Below are 13747 nucleotides of genomic sequence, written 5' to 3' on the forward strand. Positions count from 1 at the left end.
TGTAAACTGAGCTTACTTGAGGTGTGTGTTGGTTATCTCCATTTGGATAGAAATTCTGGAATGTTGGAATGGAAGTCCTGCTTATTTGTCACTTCATTCTACAAATGATATTCCTGGAGTTTTCACCAGGGAAGGAATAGATGAATGAGTAGGTTGTGGGTCTTTCTCTGTAAATAATGAAATTCTGTTTACCTGGAATAGTTTTTCAGGGGTGGCTTACTTTTATGGAATTACAGTAGATTGATGACCAGTTCCCACTTTTGTGAGAACATTGAAACACTAGCCCTAATTGTACTCTTACTTGTTAATATTTGCACAAAATGGAAATGATCTCTCCTTTGATCACAAGGCAATCGGGAAAAATAGAGAAATAGCAACATTCAGTGTCTACAAGGCACGTGAGCTTGGGGCTTTTAGGCAATGTTTTATCACAGAGCCACACACTGTGGTTTAAAACTTTGATGGAATTACTGGTGTGACACTGGAAAGAAGGCAAAGGGACCTTACTCATTGCAGGGACATTAATTAAGGGTACATTTGCTGGTAGGTTGAACACTTGGTATATTTTAGCTCAATTGTTCCGTTGGTAACTAACCTTGTAAGGTAGCTATGGTCAGCTTTATCCTCTAGATGGTAAAAGTGAAGCACAGAGGTGTTCTTTCTGGCATCTGGTCATCACATTGAATTCTATAACCTACCCTGTCAACCTTACCTAAACACCCAATTGTCTTCTGTGGTTTCTATAGAGCTTAAGGATGTATTCTAAACCATTTCTAAACAACCATGTGATACAGCAAAGTGGGAAGCCGGGGGAGAACTGCAGAAGAGTCTCACAGGTTTAGGAGAAAGATAGGGGATCTTAGGCATTTGAGATCATTAGTAAGGCCCTTCTTTACTGAGTAATTAAACTGTCTAAAAGAGTCTATATGGTATACTGAATGAAAGAACTAGATGTCTTTTTTTCCTAGATAAGAAGCCTGTCTCATCTCTCTGGCTGTGCTGATAATTTTTGGCTTAGTTATTGTCATCATTATGAGTTTAAAAGGCACTTACAAAAAAAGCATCTCTGACAACATCCAAAAATCCTAAATCATATGCTTTCCAGTTCTATATCTTAATACATTTGTGTTGTTTTAAGTGAGTTTTGAAAACTCAATCCCATAGACTTAATAAACTTCTTTTAATATAAAATGTCACCTGAAGTTACCGTTTTATTTTCACTTTTTCTTCCTCGGTTCCCTGCTTATGATTGGAACTTTTGCTATATTCTCACTTAAAATTGGGATTTCTGCTGGCATTTCTCTTTGCTTTTAAGTGAATGTTCACTGTAATAAATATTACATTATTAACTGGGCTCCAGTGGCTCATGCCTGTAATCCTAGCTACTCAGGAACCTGAGATCTGAGGGTCGTGGTTCAAAGTCAGCCCAGCAGAAAAGTCCCCAGGAGACTCTTATCTCTAATGAACTACTCTAAAACTGGAAGTGGTGCTATGGCTCAAGTGAGAGAGCGCTAGCTATCCTTGAGCTCAAAGAGGCCCAGGGAGAGAGCCTAGGCCCTGAGTTCAAACCCCACAACTGACAATACATTATTATATGAAAAGGTGAGAGCTACCCTTACAAATGTTACTTAGTTAATCCCAACAGTTAAGGAAACGTAGACATGAAAGACTGCTGATGGACTATCTTTTCAGCAAATAAGAGAGATTGTAAAAACATGTTATCAAAAATCTAAATTTACCCTTGCCCTATTAAAATAAAAGAGTAGAATCTGTGTTAAAATTATGGAAATCAGCATATTGGCTTTGCGCAAGGTTATAGTTGCTGTCAGTATGGAATATTGGCTCTTGTCCTGAATATGTCTCTTTTTTTTTACATGTTTGAATATCAGTCTGAACATTAAGAAAAATTTACCATCCTGTAATCCAGCAGCCTTTCAATCTTGTTTATAACATCTGATATTTGGGGGTGTTAATGTGTAACTATATGAAAAATGAAATAAAAATTGGAGCATAGGAAACAGACCAACTAGCAGGCTGCTAACACAGAGAATAGTCTTAGGAAGGAATTGCTTTAATCACTGATTTTAAAAATAGGAAATGCCCTAGAAAAGGATCTAGACGAATCTAAACCAAGTGTTCTTACTGTGGTGGTTTCTGAAGTGTGTGGTGAGATTGGTGGTCAAAGGCTTTATTACTCTTTTGTTGTTGGCAATGTCTTTTCTTTTATCTTTGCATTTTTAAGAAATTAAAATAGCTTTCTCCTGTGCATGTAAAAAGTAAATTCCGGTTTGCTCACACTTTTTCTTTCTTTCTTTTTTTTTTCCTTTGGTACTGGTCCTGGGGCTTGAACTCTAACTCTGAGGCTCTGGTCCCTGAGCTTTTTTACTCAAGGCTTGCATTCTACCACTTCCAGCTTTTTGTGGTTAATTGGAGGTAAGAGTCTTAAGGACTTTCCTGCCCAGGCTGGCTTTGAACCTTGGTCCTCAGATCTCATCCTCCTGAGTAGTACCTGACACCCACTTTTTGAGGAGTACAGCCTTTCTGTTAGGTGAGTTTACTAGACTTAACGTGTGTAATATAGCTCATTCCTACAGGAAAAATAACAACACATAAGGATCTTGGAAATTAAAATGAATAAGAGGCTCTTAATCACCTTGTTGTGAGTAATTTTTAAAGTAAGTTAAGAACCCAAACATGAAAAGCACAATTCATATTTCTCCTACATTACGACTGGCATGACTTTGTTGTAATCTTCTCTGTTGGCTCTGGGTTTTGTATAATTAAAATTTAGGGGCTGGAAAGTTTGTTGAGACTTAATTAGAAGTGACAAACCAGAGACATTCCTGCCGGTTAGGAAGGGCTTAAGAAATTCTTATTGGCTAAATTACAAATAAGTAACATTTTTCTGAACACTGCATGGTAGTTCAGAGTGGCTAAAGGTGACAAGATTAGCTCTGTTTTCCTAGTGAAGTAGTAAAAATTAGATTAATAAGTACCAGCCAAAGAACCTTTTCTTTCTTTCCTTTTTTTTTTCCCCCACAAGAACCCTTACCTTGAGTATTTCTGGCTGTGGAGATTGGTGCCTTAATTAGCCACATGTTCTTTTTTCCTCCTGAGAAATGAGTACAGGATAAAACCGGGGGTCGAGACGTAACCGTGCACTGACTTAGCACACGCCGCTAAGTAATTCATCGAGGAATGTTGGTAATTAGTCCTGCCTCTTTCAACTCTTGGCTTATTTTATAAAACCGGTTGATTTAAAATAATGCCTGCTGATTTATTGCCCACACGTTTCAAGAAGGGAACTTGGCTCTTAAACAAAAGCAAGATTGTGCACTGATGGAAAACGTGCCCTTTGGTTTTGTGTTTTTACCAATTCTGAGGGGTTATCCATGTCCCCTATTAACTTTGTTGCATTTTCTTTTACCCCATTCAGCATTTTTACTGGGCTTTCTTTTGTGTCTTGTTGAAGAGAAAGGAGGAACAACTTAAAAAAAAACCCAGGGTCTTCAAGGGTTTGGATATAAGGTGCTTGTCAAAGTGTATTGGCTCTGTGTGGTTTGATGGAACTTAATTTGACTGTCTGGTGAGACAGGCTGTAGTAATGGCTTTTGGTCCTCTCTCATTGTTCAATGCTTGGTAATATTTCTGACATCCAGGTTAATCTTAAAAGATTAAATTTACGAGATGCACTAGACCTTATGTCTGCAACCTCATAGTCTTAGTAACTCAGTGCTTAAGTTATAATTTGGATGCCAAATTCTCATGCTAAGCACTGCAGTTTATTATGCTGCGAGATGTGACTATAATTGACATCCATGTTGAAAACTCAGCGTTAGCTTAAGTCTGGTATTTTGTTAATTAATTTAGGCTTTTTTTTTTCTTGTTCTCTTTAGAGAAACAGAAAAGTGAGGGTAATAGTGGTGACCCTAAATGAGGGAAACCAATAAAGTGGCACTACTTGATTAAAGTGAACTGTAATACTCAACTTGATAAACATGAAATGTGAGTAATATTGAAATGCATTGTGTCTGTGTATGAAGATGGCTTAAGGAATCTTATTGAAAGCTGTTACACCACAGAATGTTGGGGGCAGTGAAAGAGAGAGCAATAAAATGGATGTTCTGAATAAGTGTAATATATGTACATGCTAAATACTATATGGTTAAGCAGCTCGGTACAATTAAATTTTCCAAACAAACAATGAGAGAAGATTGAAACAAGCTCTGTTGGGGACAGGTGCCAGCATGAGGGGGAATAGGAACAGAGAAGATGAGTAAGCTGAATAAATGAATATAGACAACATTCTATATATGCATATGTGAAAACAGAACAATGAAACCTGTTGAAATTGTTTCCAGAAGTGGAAGAGGGATAGAGGAGACTTAACGGGACGGGGGGGGGGGGGGAGGGCAAGAACTATCACAGTAGCCCTCCCTTTACAACTAATGTGTACTATTAAGAATCCTCTAAATGGAATATGAACTGCATACATGAGTTCAAAATTTCTAGTACTCTCAAAAACAGTGAAAAGAAAGAGATGAAATTAATTTAAATACACACCCAGTATATCTGCAGTACTCTCATCTTCACCTATGATCAATATAAAGATCATTTATACGAGAATTTTGTATTTTTAAATTTAAGTCTCTTTGTACTAAATCTTTCATACTGTCCTCAAAGTTGGGTATTTTATATCTCCAGCATGTCTCAATTTGGACACTAGATCTTTGAAAATCAGAATTACTTCCCCTGTGTTTAGATTGTATAAAATTTACAATTTAAAAAGTAGACTCACAAGAGACATATGGTGGCTTAAGCCTATAATCCTATCTGCATGGGAGACCAAGATCAGGTGATGGAAGTTCTAGGTCAGCTTGTGCATAAAAGTTTGTGAGACTCCATCTCCACCAGGCTGGGTCTGGTGGCAGGTGCCTGTTATCCCAGCTACAGGGGAAGCACAATGGCTGGATGCAGTGGGGCATGTCTGTCATCCCGTGAGACACAGGGGAATACAAGTAGGAAGATCACACTACAGGTCAGCCTAGGCATAAAGGAGACTACCTAGAAAATTACCAATCCAAAAGGGACTGGAGATGTGACTCAAGTGGCAGAGCACATGCCTAACAAGTGTGATGCCCTGAGTTTAATCCCTAATACCATCAAAAAAAAGAAAAAGTAGATTCATATGCCCATGTTGTTTTAAATTATATTTAGGAGGCTTTTCATAACTAAATGGACGATGTCTTTCCATTTCAGTTGAAAATGAATGCTATAAGAATTCATTTACTTGAGCAGAATTAGTCACATTTCCAGGGTCAATAGCCACATTTGTTTTAAGACTTTTGAATTGGACAGCACAGATCTGAAGAATCTTAGCACAGTGTTTGGTAAATGGATCATGCCCAAGAAAGGGTCCTACCACATTGTTAATAATAAATGATAAAGATTTATCATTAATAATCATCTGACTATGGAAATTATCATCTCCTAGTTGGCATCTTATGGGCCACTATTATGCCTATCCAATACTAATACTTTTCTACTATCCCCTACCCAAAAAACCCCTCAGATTTTGGTCATTATTTTCTTCTCATAATTTGCAGCCCAGGTTAGCTGACATAGCGCATGTCTGATTGCTGATGTAGCTACTTTTAAGGGAGAGCCATGAAGAAGCACCCCAGCAATGTGACATTTTGACCTGTCATTGCCAATATCAACCTATCCAAAGCTGAACACAGTAACAGTGCTTGACCACATGGTCACACATCTTACATATCAACACTTGATCCAGCTTCTTTCCAGTCCTTCGCAAGTTACATTTCCAACACACTTGTCTAGTGTGCTAAAGATATCTAAATCTTAGGGATGAAAAAGTGCTTTATTACTGTTGTTGGTGAAAAGGAGACATCTTATCAGAAGGGTCTTGATTCTAGTTTGTTTGCTAATGTACTTTGGGTAGTTACTGAGTTCTTATGAAAAGTACTAACTCAATTTTTGTTGGATTTTTATCATTTTTATTAATGCAAAAGTTAAGATACCCAAAGAAACATGGACTCTATGGCCTCCCTTATTGGGAATAATTAGTACAGGTTTAGGCAAGCCATAGCAGAGCATCACAAGGCCCAATAGCTATACCCTTAGGAACACATAAGATGATGCTAAGTGAAATGAACTCCATGTTATGGAAACAAGTGATATATCACAGTTGTAACTACTTTCAGCGTCCTATGTGTATGTGTAGTTTCTATTATTGATGATGTTCTTGTATCACCTTCCTATGGTTGTACCTACACTATCTCTGTAATCTTATCTGAGTATATTGGAAACCGTGTTTACTGGTATTGGAAGTAGGAAATTCAAAGGGAATACCAAATTTGAGAGACACAGGGTAAAAAAAGAGAAATAACTACAAAAGCAATACTTGCAAAACTGTTTGGTGTAAGTGAACTGAACACCTGGGGGGGGGGAGGGAAAGGGGGGAGGGAGGGGGGCATGAGGGACAAGGCAACAAACGGTACAAGAAATGTATCCAGTGCCCAACGTATGATAATGTAACCTCTCTGTACATCAGTTTGATAATAAAAATTTGAGAAAAAAAAGTTAAGATAATTTCTAAATTAACTTGCAGCAGATTTTTAGGAAAAGGCTGCACAGCTCATAATTCAGTGAAATAGTTCTTGTATTATTAATTAGGCATGGATGTTTTATGGCTGATAGTAAAACCAGAAATACTACACCTAAAGTAGTAATTTGTGTTTTGTTAGGTACCTTATTATTCATACTGTAAACAATGAGTCGATTACTTTGGAATTAGTACACAATGTTGGAGAGATTTCATGTGTTCTTCATACAATTCCAAGAGACAGTGAAGTCACATTCTTGTACAAGTTGCAAGCAAGAAAGCTAAGATAGCAAAAACTTAAACATGCTAGAATTCCAGAAAGAAAAGTCATTATGTTACCACATTTCATGACTTTCTATTTGGAGTCATCTATGTTCTATCAATGTTTATTTTAATATTTTCTTAGTACTTTCAAACAGTAAAAGCTAGTATACATCTCCAGGTCATTGCAAGTTGATTTCTGTTTTCTTGTGGCTATTCAGGTTTGTATTAGAATCTCATTTCTAAATAATTCTTCTGACTTATGAATTGGTACAATCTTAATAGACTTGATCATATAGTATTACAATGTAGTAATAGTATAGTATAATCAAAGTATCCATTTATGTTGGTAATTGTCATAGACAGTGAAGACTAGCTGAATATTCTGGAAAGGCATTGGATTTTTGTATAAAATCTTCATTCAGTTTGACATGAGGCTAATGTATTTAGAATTTAACCACAATCATGTTCCTTGGAAAGTATTCCACAGTTCACTGCTTCCCAAAGTGTCTTTGGGGATCTGCAGCCCCCACATTACCTGGGGCCTTGTTAGAAAAGCACATTCCCTCAGCTTATTCCATGCCTCCTGAGCCAGGAACGTGTTTCCATCAGCCCTTCAAAAGTTTCTAAAGAGTGCTCACGTTTAACAGTCACTGTTGTAGAAACCTGGAAATTCATTTGTAAGCAGCATTAAAACAATAAGGTAAATGCAGGTACAAATTGAGTCAGCCAAGTTTCTATGCCCTACGGCTTCTGAGACCCTGCAATGGATAGTCATGGTTTAGTACTGTGAGAGGAGGGTGGGAGGAAGATGGGCAAAGGAGTGTTGCTTACAATTGACTGGTATGGGTTAAAAAATTTGCAGTCGCTATCCAGGATATTTTTATGAGGGTTTAGGCTGTTACATGAAAAGTTGGTAGAATAAATTAATCTTTTAAACTCTTGTGGAAATGGGTTAAAGGTAAAATAAATAGTTAAAAACTTCAAGGCACTTGTTCTGGAGAAGTGATCCTGCTTTATAGTACGGCAACCACTGCGTTTTTCAAGGAGCTCTCTGAAGGGTCAGTGAATCCACTAGTCCACAAATATTTGGAAATTATTAACATATCTCATGAAATGAACAAAGTGAGAAATGATTCCAAAGCTACACATCTCTTTATTTATTTATTTTTCCCCCCTGTGGGTACTGAGATTGTACTCAGGGCCTAGAGATCTCTCAGCTTGCTTGGCTGGTGCTCTACCACTTAAGCCAGGCCTAGTTCTTAGCCTATCTTTCTACTGGTTATTTTTGCAGATGGAGTCATCAGACTTTCCTGTCTACATTGACTTCTAATTGTCCTCTCCAGATATTAGCCTCCTGAGTAGCTAGGATTATGCGCATGAGCAAGGAGTGCCTGACTTCAACACAACTCAAATAGAGCCTTGAAGTATTAACTTGTAGAAATGGCTAAAAGCTGTTTTTAAGCATTTTTAGAGTAGATTAATTTTCATAGCAAAATTGAGTGAAAGCTCCAGAGATTTCCCATGTACCCCATGCATGTGTAGTCTCACCATTATGACCATCTCCTTGACAGAGGGCACATTGCAATCAATGAACCTGTACCTTCGTATCATCAATGAAGTGCAAAGCTTATGGTGTTGTGCATTCTGTGGGTTTGAAATAGATAATGATCTCCCACCAGTTATGCATCATAATTCTAAAGTGAAAAGCTACATCTTTTTCAGAAAATTGAAAAAAATCTGCCAAGTGTTATTTAACCTCTACCATTTAGTTGAACATAGTAGTGCACATCATTAATCCCAGCTGTCTAGGAGGCAGAAGCAGAAAGATCATGAGTTTGAGGCAAGCTTGGATAAAGTTATTGAGATCCTTTCTCAAAAACAAAATAAAAACAAAAAAAAGTGTTGGGGTTGTGACTCAAGTGGTGGAGTACTTGTAGTCTCTACACCCAGTCTGTTGTTGTTTTTTTTAAATTCTATTCTTGGAATTTACTTAAAAAAATCTATATAGTTAAATATAGCAGAAAATAGTTTTTTATTTTAGCTTTTATAAACCCTCATGATATATATGATTTTATAAACAGCTGGTCTTGTATGACCAAACTCTGACATCAGAGTTCTTCCTGTTGACATAGCCACCATTACTCTGTCTTCCCTTTGTCCACTGGAATATTGATATTAACAGAAAGTATTTCTCTTCCCTTTTTTCTCTTTTTCTGTATTGCTTTTTCTGCTTTTAAAGGCACTATATCCAGAGCATATGACGAGCTCACTTTTCTGGCTAGAATAAAACCAGTGTTCCTTAAGAAAAGACCCAGGAGCAACTCTTTCTGACACTAAAAGAGTCCTTAGTATGGACTGGCTGCTGAACCTTATTTTCTAGGCTTAGGATTTTGTTTGGATTTCTGTGTTGCAATTAAAAATTCTTCAAAGAATGCAATCCAAAGGCCTTGGATTCTGAGTCACACTTGACCTGGGCTCCAGAGTTAGATGGAGAGTGTCTAAATCCTTTCTGCTCCTTAGTTCCCTTGTCTGAAGACTAGGGATAATGAAGTCCTGAGTTCCTAGGATTGCTTGAGGAATACGTGATACCCTACTTGAAAAGCACTCTGCCCGCCCTTACTACTACTGCTCACTCTCATTAACATTCCAAGCAGAAACGCAGTACATAGTAATTTTGCCACACAACAGGTTCTTGAGAAATGATTGAAAAGTTAATGCTTTGGCAAACGTTGGGTAAAGTTGATTCTATGTGCGATCACTTCCCTAGAGGTTCACAGAATATATAAAGATTCCTTTATCAAGTTACTGTTGAATTACACTTTAGCAGCAAGGAATTTTTTATTCTTAAAATTCACCTGGCTATTCAGGTTCTCCTAATAGTATCTGTTTGGAAAGGAAGGAGGATAATGTAGTGTTTGGCCATTTTTTTAAAAAAATAATACATCCTCAGAATACACTCATTACTCAAGTCTTACAAGTTGTTTTGATGATTGGTAGCCAAATAACCCAATTGTCTATTTTTTACTCCTGGACAAAGTGGTTAAAAAAACTAGCAATAAATTTTAAGAAAAATTAATAAAATGGGGTATCAAAATGCTCCCCAGTTCTAAAACTAAACATTTGCTTAAAAGCTGAGATGCTGACATTTTGCTTCTGGAACTCAGGTTAAATAGGAGTAAATGCACATGATACTATTAACATTTAACTTTTAAAAATATTACTTATTTAAGGGAGAGGGAAAGACGGGAAATGAGGGAGGAGGTAACAAATTGTACAAGAAATCTACCTACTGCCTTACATATGAAACTGTAACCCCTCTGTACATCACTTTGACAATAAATAATTATTCAGAAGACAATATTACTGATTTAGGCAAGTAGAGATTCAGAGTGCACGTAACCACAGTCTCTTAGTCTTATGATATGTGTTCAAGGTGTTTTTTAAATAATTATTTAGTAGAGCGTTTCATCTTGCTATTCCGATGTGAAACCAGTAATCACATTGCATAGTCCCTTCTATCTAGCCTGTTTATACCTTGACTCATTTGCTGAGCTCTCTTTAGCTTCTGCCCATTATTTCCTAGCCTACAACCATGTTCTCTCACCCTGACCTTCATTACTTGTAATTCATACACAAGTTTCATCTTTTATGTTTTTTTATGGGCAATCAGGAATGCTGAGATGAATTTATTAAACTGAGACAAATTGTCCAAGTATTCTACTTACTTTTTTACCCTGAGTACTCTGTGTTCATACTTAGGTCTAGAGGACTTTCATATTTGCTGCTGGAGTGTTTATCTTACTTTTCACCATGTAATTTCTACTTGAGATAAGACCAGTGGGCAATCCCTTCACATCTGGCAAAGCTCACTACTTTACCATCACTACTCTAGCCATGAAATCAAAGAGATAGACATGGTATATACCATGCCTCTGCCTGGGCCTCTACTCTGACCTTTATGACCTTAGGGACATTGCCTTCCTGGGCCTCCATGTCTCCAGCTGGATAGTCTGAGATGTCCTTCCTCCTGATATGCAAGCCATGTCCCTTTTTCCTTGGGAAGTACCCACCTGAAGATCATAGAAATTTCTTTTGTGATAAGATGAAAGAGGCAAAGCCTTTGATAGACGCATTAGGTTTTTTTTTTCTTTTTCTGAGTGTTATATACACATAATAGCCATGATGGTAAAGAATTGCAGTGTGTAAGCCAGTTCCAGTATGGTTTATGGTCCAGTATAGTTTATGTCTCCAGTTTCTCCTAGGGTTGAGTCAGAAAAAAACCCTCATATTATTATTTACTCTATTATTTTGGTTTGTGGCTTGTTAGCTATAGTAATATTAATATTGGTGATCAATGATTAAATTTCTGATTCCATCAATCTTTATTATAAGTCTTTATAGACTTTTCAAGCAGAGCCACAGCACAGATTTTCTAGGAAGAGATAACAGGGGAGTCAAGTAGACTGCAACCATTTCATTTACAGGAACATTGAAATCACACTATTAAATATTTAAGTGGAGGGTTTACTAAACTCCTAGAATTAACATTCTTCTGTAATACAACTTGTGGCCACAGAATGTTCTATAGCTTTTATTTTCTTTCCTTTCTTAAGCACAAAACAAATAGAAGCCAGGGGTATTGGTGTTTATTACCTGCCATTCAGTTCTCTGTGTGTATATTTGGCTCTTTTCCCCTTCTGTTTACATATTGATACTAATTTCTATCCTGTCTTTAAGAGAGAATGTGAGAATGTGTAGTGGTGTGTGTGTGTGTGTGTGTGTGTGTGTGTGTGTGTGTGTGTGTGTGTGTGTGTGTGTGTTGACTAGTCTCTCAAGGACTCAAGGAATTTTCTTTCTCTGGTGATCTCTTCACTTTTTTCTCTCCCCTTTTAAATAGTAACTGTCCCACCCTTCTCCCTCTCCTTTTCTTGCTTTCTCACTGTCATTCTCTCTCACTGTCTTGTTCTCACTCCCCCTCCCTTTTTCTACTTCTTTCCTTCGCTCTCCCTCCCACTAATGCACAAATCTGGAGATACATGACCTGGCCTGGAATCCTAGCTCTGACCTTAGATAACGCTGAGCACATGTATGAGTCTCCTTTGAGACCATAGTTTCTTCATTTGTAAGGTGGGCTCTTTTATTCTGTCACACTGTGAATACCTTACATGTTATTGGTAAGTGGGAAAGTCATGTTACTATCACATGATCTCATCTGATATCATATCAATTGTGGGAGCTCCATTTTCTGTAGCATGCTAAACACTGCAAGTAGTCATGGCATGCTTTCCTGTTTACAGAGAAAGCCATAGACTAGGTCCTTTGGAAAACTCAGCCCAGTGTCTGCCATCTTGCGGGCACAGTGGGGGTCTAGGCTGGGCTTCTCAGGGAGCTGGCAAGAACCCAGGAAGCATCTTCTGGCACTGCTGACTTTGTTAACTCAGGGCACACCTCAAACAGGCTGCATCTGGGATCAAAATGTTTAGAAATGATCTGCATAGGAAGCCCTTGCTATCCACGCTCTGCTTTTTGAGAGAAGCAGTGGCTACCTGTTCTTCAGCCTTTGGGATGCTGGCTGCAGATGCCAGTAGAAGTTTAACCAGCGGCTGTGTTGCTCAGGGTTACTGATTGTTCTTCTTCGTGCTCTGGTTAAGAAGGCTCATAGGTATGAAGGAACCTCCCCCGCCCTTTTATTTCCTATGAGCCCTGCTAGTCACACTGTGTGATTTTTGCAGAATGTGTTTTTTAGGGCCACATGGATTGAGTCCTAGCAGATACACCTGAGCCAACTTCAGTGTTGTGGAAATGAAGTGAATTAATGTATGTAAACAAAGTGGCCCAGTTCCTGAGAGATTGCCTTTGAGCAGAGACTCACAGGACAAGGTAGAAAGTACTCAGTGGGTAGCTGGTACCTTTGAACACCTACCTTCTCTCCATCCCAAAAGGCAATTGTTCTTCTTTGCTGGGAGGTGCCCTGCACATACAGATGACCACACAGCTCAGCTGCGGCCGGTGACAGTTGTATTTCTGTGCCAGTAAACATTGAAGAACAAGTGGTAAGAACACAGGGTGAAGAGAAGCATGAGGAGAGAAGCAAAGCAATAGGAGGTAGTCTGGGTTTGGGTGTGAAGGATTGCAATGGAATGTAGTAGGAGGTGAAACCAAGAAAGTGTTGGGAGGTTACGCTGGACAGTGAGCCAGGTGAATGGATAAAATTCAGTTGGCATTCGGCTTGCTTTTGTTCCTCTGATGTGTTCACCTGTTTTCCTTGAAGAGGAGATAGTAGGAATGTAGACTTCTGTAGTTTCTGGCAGAGATGGGAATGTTATTTTAAGAAGCAGAATATAATTGGAAATAGGGAGATGACCAAAATGTTTTGAGAATAAATGAAGGCATTGATTCTAGAAGTCTCAGAAGACAAAAGAAAACAGTCATTAATTTAAAAATGGAAAGCCCAGGTACTGGTGCCTCATACCTGTAATCTCAGCCATTCTGGAGGCTGAGATCTGAGGAATGCTGCATGAAGCTAGCCTGGATAGGTAAGTCCATGAGACTTCTATCTCCAGTTAACCACCAAATTACTCAAAACAGTGCTGTTGCTCAAGTGGTAGATTCCTAGCTGTGAGCAGAAAAGCTCAGGGACAGTGCACAGGCCCTGAGTTCAAGCTCCGGTTCACATTTAAAAAAAAAAAAAAAGAAGAAAAGGGAATGGAATCTTGTTAGATGACAAGGAGAAGGAGACCTAATACTAAATATAATGCACATAGAGGAAAACAGAATGTAGCAGAGATTAAGAAATAAATGATCAAGAGCTTGCAAACAATGTCTGGGACACACGTTCTGCCTCCTGCTTATTTTTGT

General features: G+C 38.2%; 1 protein-coding gene across 10 annotated transcripts in view; it reads left to right on the forward strand.

Moving 5' to 3' along the window:
* Mitf (melanocyte inducing transcription factor) overlaps positions 1-13747 on the forward strand; it is a 210400-nt gene that overhangs the window by 131381 nt on the left and 65272 nt on the right. Inside the window, exon 1 of one of the 10 annotated variants that reach the window (XM_048356147.1) lies at positions 2433-3204. The exons of the other annotated variants lie outside the window; for them this stretch is intronic. Within the exon in view, the coding sequence (XP_048212104.1) occupies positions 3199-3204 (6 nt within the window). The 5' untranslated portion in view covers positions 2433-3198. Of the gene's footprint in view, positions 1-2432; positions 3205-13747 lie in introns of those variants that run through there. 10 annotated transcript variants of the gene reach the window in all.

The sequence above is a fragment of the Perognathus longimembris genome, chromosome 10 (assembly GCF_023159225.1).
Source record: "Perognathus longimembris pacificus isolate PPM17 chromosome 10, ASM2315922v1, whole genome shotgun sequence".
Classification (NCBI taxonomy): domain Eukaryota; kingdom Metazoa; phylum Chordata; class Mammalia; order Rodentia; family Heteromyidae; genus Perognathus; species Perognathus longimembris.